Source organism: Mastomys coucha, unplaced genomic scaffold (genome assembly GCF_008632895.1).
Source record: "Mastomys coucha isolate ucsf_1 unplaced genomic scaffold, UCSF_Mcou_1 pScaffold7, whole genome shotgun sequence".
Lineage (NCBI taxonomy): Eukaryota > Metazoa > Chordata > Mammalia > Rodentia > Muridae > Mastomys > Mastomys coucha.
In genome coordinates, this window is record NW_022196913.1 from 38,468,804 (window position 1) to 38,475,007 (window position 6,204).

The window sequence follows — 6,204 nt, forward strand, 5'->3', positions numbered from 1 at the left end:
GCAGGATTTTCTGTTGGAGATGAAATTCATAACAGGAAAACTGTTTCTCAGGTTTGTTTGTTTGTTTGTTTTTCTCTGTTAATATCTAGTGTTGGACTCACACAGAGAATGAGAAAAGATGGCGAGGTAAGGAGCATGTCAGCTGATCTCAAGCCCCTTGAATGTCCACTTAAGCCTATCGACAAGCTGGAATCTTGGAGATTTGCCTATCCCTGGATCAGACCCCTGTGCTGAGCATCTGCTTTAGTGGCCCTTTGGAACTGGCTGGGATCCCTTTCTAGTCTTACACACAACAAACTTCAAGTACTTCAGAGTAAGATTGTGTCCTTCATGTACAGCTGAATGATTCTGGGGCTTAAGTTCATTCCCTAAAAGCCTAGATTCACCAATCCTCAGGCCCCTCTTCATCGGTCTAAGAAATGAACACGTGAGACAGACTGACCAGTCATTGTCCTGTTCCCCCTGCCAACAGGGACAGATTCAGAGATGGGTGTCTCAATTAGGTCCATGGCCAGTCTGGATCTTTCTTTATAGCAACGGGGTGACATGAGCCTCAAGTTGTCACCACTAGGAAGATCTTTGCGAAGAGTGAAGACGAAACAAAGGGATGCAGAGTCCAGAGGTGATGGGAGAGTCCAGTTCAGGCATATTCAACTTTTGACCTTGTACCATGACTTGTCATCTACAAAGTTCACACCTAAGAACTGTACAATAAAGTTACAAAAAAGGTGCTCCCATAATGTCTCAAGTAAGTTTATGATTTTGTATCATTCTGCACTCATAGCTTACATAGGATATATACACCTAGACTCTAGATATTGTCGTGAAAGATGTGATTCTGGGCTTTTCAACATGGGAGCCAATAATTTCCCTTACTGTATATTATTAGTACCCAAACTGTATATTATCCCTGGAAAAACTAAGTGGCATTAAAATATGGCAGGGAGCACATACTCACAGGTACCAGGCATGATCACTTTCTTATTCCTGTATGCATTAATGTCATTTGAACCTCTGTACATATACTATAAATTGTTTTATACAGGGATTCACAAAGCTGAAACAATAAAAGTTTCCCAAATTCACCAATTACAACTGAGGTCTCTCTCTACTATAGACTAAATGGTAATAAGCCCAGCACATAGTAGGTGCTCATTAAGTGTGGACTATTTTCTTTTCCCATCTACTGACATATTAAAATCATGTTGCACTGTTCTGCTTTGTGTTATTATAATAAAATTTCTGAACCTTGTTGCTTTATAAAGGATAGAGACTTGTTTTACCCACACTTCCTCTAAGTTTGTAACACTAGTATTTTCTGGGCTGTGGTGAGAGTCATGGCTATGCCACAGCATATGTGTTAGGAACATACGTGTGTGAGAGAGGGAAAAGAAAAAGGAGCCACTGATGGAAGAGAAAGGGCTGTGTTCAGTCTCACAATCACCCAATTTAAAGACGCTAATCTGCCCTCAGAGACCACATTAATCCTTTCCCAGGATGCCCCATGACCTATGATCATCCTTAAAAGTCATCACACTTCACCATCATTACGTCGGAGAATGAGTTCCCCACGTGATTATTGTTGGAAATGAACCATATTCAAACCATGCCACGTACCTATTCAGTCAGAGAACTGAAAGAAAGAAGCTGTGAAGATGAATGACAGCTTGCTAGATTCTCTTTCCTTTAGGGAATGTTTATGCCTCAAGAGTTGTGTCTATGAATAATGTAGCTGCTGAATGTGTCTCCCTGTCTTCACTTCCAAAGGCTCACACGTCTCAACAATCCTGCGAAACACCAGCCACTGACTCAGGCCATGGACATCTCACCGGCTCCTTTCCACCCCCTCTCTAACCCTTTGTCTTAATAGTTCCTGTCCCCGACCAATATCCTGGAGATACCCTCCATGTGGCCATAGAGGCTCATTTTTTTGAGTGTGCTCTGTACCTTCTATCACCCAATCCACCAAAATAGATTCCTTTTCCTTGGTGACCAGACACACAAGTGACAGCTAACAGATGTGTGGTGGAGAGAGAAAACAAAAAACAAACAAACAAACAAACAAACAACAACAAAACCCTGCCATTTTAGCTGTTTAATGTTTGTGACCAGCATAGCCTGACATGAACATTTCATTGTAGGTCATTGAAATATGTTGTCTGTAAGTCATGGATATGTTGTATCTATTAGCTTAAAATTAGGAAGATCTCAAAATAAGAGGAATAAATGTTTGGATGCAGACATGGGCAATGTCTACAGCCATACCACCCCTGAATGATCTCCATCCAAACACTCCTGGATCTCATCAGAAATGTGGGCCAAGAGGGTTTGAAATGTTTTCAGTTGCTTTAGAAAAAAACAGCTTCTCAGTAGAAAAGACTTTACAAGTTTATCTCCTTTCCTAGTGCTACCTTTGAATGTAAGAGACTCTTGTTTATATTACTCTATGGAAAAATGGGTTTTCCCCTCCACTTTCAATATAGAATACTTCCATAACCCCAGACATGAGATTTCTCTTCACTAGAGCAAGCCATTCTGCAGGGGAGTGGGAACTACCTGGATGTCCACTAGTGCAATCCAGATATGACACTAGCTTCCTGGAGGTAGCAGGAAGGCCACAGAGTTTGAGGGCTCTGACCCACACAACTGCCCCACACTCCAGATGCCAGCAGTGACCAACTGGTCAACCCCAATATTTCTGACCAATGACTATAAATTGAGGCTGGCATTGCCTCAGACTTGACTAATTTCCTAGAGCAGCTTGCAGAACTTAGGGAAGCATTTAAGTTTACTGGTTTAAATATAAAAGGAATAATACACTAAGGGCATCAGACAAGGTGACAAATAGAGCAGGGTAAAAGTTACAAGGTGTGATGTCCTTGCTGAACATACAACCTCTAGGAACCTCCACACTTTCACTTCTCTGAAAGCTCTCTCCGTTGTGTGACATTTCCTGGCAAAATGAACAAACCGCTACCCATTCGAGATAGGTCACCACCAACAGACTAAAGGGTGATTGCTTCTGAGTCTAGCTTGGTGAACCAGTGAATGCAGCAATGCATACAGCCAGGAGGAGGACACAGGACAAAGTAGCTGGGATCTAGGTGAGGATGTAAAGATCCTCCTCCTTTATGAGAACCCCAGTAATCCCCATCCTCATGGTCTCGTTAGTTGCAGCAGCTCTGAGATAGTCATGGCTGTTAGACTCAGAAAGTAGGCCACCTTCTACAGCGCCTGCACTCTTTTAAGTGGTCAATTTTTATGGTTTGTCAAATACATCTTATGTGGTGAAACAGGCTGTATCAAACTAAATTTTTGTGGGTATGTGACGGTCACAATACCTCACAAGAAACCAAAAGGGAGATAGATGGTGATTAAGAAATGAAGACAAGAATGAATGCTCCCAAGTTGTGCACACGGCTCAACTTTGAAGCATACCTAAAAACAAGGACACTGCTGACACTCTCAGGAAATCAACATTCTAAGTGTTCCTAAGCAGTGGACAAGCCGATGCAAACCAGGACACGACACGTGGGAGGTTGTCTGTGGGAGGGAAGTCTTCACTGTGACAGTTGAGGGTCACTCATGCTTTCCCAGCTTCCTTTAGCTCCCTGTTAATTGTCAGTGTTGACTACTGATAAAATATTACTACTCTTGCCAATACAATTGTGTCCACACATGTGCACATGTCACTTTAAAAGTAGGAAATAAGATTCCATTCTCAAATAGTGACCTCATTAGGGACTCCCTTTGACCAGACGCAAACCCAACACATTTTCAGGTTTTTCTTTGAAGTCAGGATATTCATCGTTCCCTTCTAATGCTCACGTTGGTTCTGAGCATAACATAACCCAAGTGAAGCAATCTATGGAAGAACTTGGACCCTGAGGCCTGAATTATAAAAAGAGCAAATGGAATGAGCTAAGCTCTGAAGATTTTAGTCTAAACTGCTATTAGTTTAACAAAACTTTAGTACCCCTTAGGCTAAGGTGGCTGAGTCGACTGCTGTGGGGACTTGGTTCCTTGCCTCGAGATAACTGGAACTCCCTACCCTTAATTCCAACCTCTAGGCCTTGTAGCAGGTATTATAATTTGGGAGCCTTACTTGCTCAAAGTGAATACTTTACGCAAAGCCCATTAGGGAGGCATGGAACATTATGGAAGCTAAAAACAACCACTGCGACCACCATCAATACTAACCTCAGCAGCACTGCCTGACACACTCTCACCTACTCCCATCACACACATTCCTAAATCCCATTACACAATGGCCACCCAGCAAAGGAAACCGGTGTTTTAAACATAGTATGTCTTTATCCAAGTGTCTAAACATTTTTTTCATCTTTCAGTGTTTTTCCTAATAATGTATTTAAAGTTGACATAAGATCCAGAGCATCTGCTTAAATGGTCCACTGGGCATCCACCCTTCCCATTGTGTCAAAATGAACTTGATCTATGTGCAGCAGGGCTAGCTGGCTGGCACCTGCCTGTCCTTTTCTTACAAGGTATGAAAGAGATGCACACTTCCAGTATACCACGAGGTACTTGGCAGTCATCCCCCCTTTTCCAAAATTACTGTCATAGGTCTGACAGGTTGTTGGAAATGTGAAACCAAAGGACAGGTCCAGCAGGCCTTGGCAGCTGCCCCAAGTGTTCGGGGCATTTAAAACCAATGTCACACTTCAATGAGGTTGTTGAAGCTTTGCACCAGCTTAGCCAGGACAGACACCTGCCAGTTTGCCATTAAATATAGAAATTGGAACTAAAGATCCTGAGCCACTGAATCCTACTTGCTCTGTCAGGTTTCTGTGATCTATATACAGTGAACTGCTGCTCTTTGCCATTTATGGAGCCTAGTGGTGAGATGATTTTTTTTTTCTTTACCACTATTTAGAATGATATTGTCCATATTTCCCCTTGGATCTGCTTCCAAGTATGTTTCAACTTCTTTTAAAATAAAATTTCTTTATGCCCTCCTTTTAGAGCAGTAGACCTATACAGAATAATTTTTTTTCTTTACAATTACTCCCATGGAAGTATCTTAAATGAGAACCTATAGGTGACTGGACCCATATAGCTCCTTTAATTGTTGAATTCAAGTCCATATCTGGTTTGAGTGCAAATCTCAGATCCCAGATCTTCATGATAAGAATGTAATAAACTATGAAAATTCTTAATTTCTTTCTATTTAAAGGAAAACTCCCCCAAACACTCAGAATTTATGTTTCCAAATAGACTGAAATAAAGGTTGTCACAAAGTTTGTAAAACTGTGGACACTATGGTTGAAAGGAAACCTGAGAATGCACATATTACATATTTGCACAACTACATAATGAAGGCCTTGCCCCTTGAACACAGTATTGGCCTGGAGGGGTAGATCAGTGGTATAATGTTTGCTGTGTGCAAGAAGGTCCCAAGTTTGATTACCAGCATCATAAGAATGATATAACTTGGTGATTACTATCAATAATCAACATTATTGGTAATGCTGTTCTTCAGGAAGGAAGACTAGATCAAAGCACACAGAAGAGGAAATGAATTTTTCACTCTCCTTTAAATGCTGCGCAGTGTGCCTCTAAGTAGCTGCTCAAAAACAAAAACAAAAACAAAAAAAACCCAACTTTAAAGAAATCAAGGCCTGGTAGTAATAATGTCTACATAAACACACTTTCAATAAACAAGTCATGTACCAAAGGACCTTTTTTAAACTCAGGCTGCTCTCTCCTGTTGGATTGAGTAAGGTTGTTTTTGGTTCAACTTATATTAATAGCATACCCAAAGAGGAAACGCCTGGGCTTTAGTCTTTTCTAAAGGAAGAAAATATTCTGTGTTCAGAAAGGTGGATTTAAGTTGATAATAAAGAGCTTAATAAGGAGAAAGGAAGAGACAGAAAAGAGGACACCATTAGGACACAAAGGTTTATGTGATTTTAGCCATTACAACAGGAGTTCAGGAAGATCTCAAGTGTTACATTGGTGTTATCAATATTACAAAAAGAGAAAAAAAGTGACAGGCACCAGTGAAGAGCACCAGAGACCCAGCACAAACCTAGACCATCCTCCTTCCTTCAACTGCCAAGGTATTTTCACAGATTAAGCCCCCCCACCCCCTCCTTTCATCTCAGCTTTCCCTAACCTGCTTGGCCTGGGGAACTCAAGCCTCATCCTCGCCCTCCTCCTCCTCAAACTCGCCCTGCTCATCAG

At 41.4% G+C, this 6,204-nt stretch overlaps 1 protein-coding gene across 1 annotated transcript in view; it reads right to left on the minus strand.

Annotated features, from left to right (window-relative positions):
• Positions 1 to 6,154: 6,154 nt before the first annotated feature.
• Positions 6,155 to 6,204, minus strand: part of LOC116081495 (tubulin beta-4B chain-like) — a 2,443-nt gene continuing 2,393 nt past the window's right edge. Inside the window, exon 5 of the mRNA XM_031358088.1 lies at positions 6,155 to 6,193. Within this exon, the coding sequence (XP_031213948.1) occupies positions 6,155 to 6,193 (39 nt within the window). The remainder of the gene's footprint in view (positions 6,194 to 6,204) is intronic.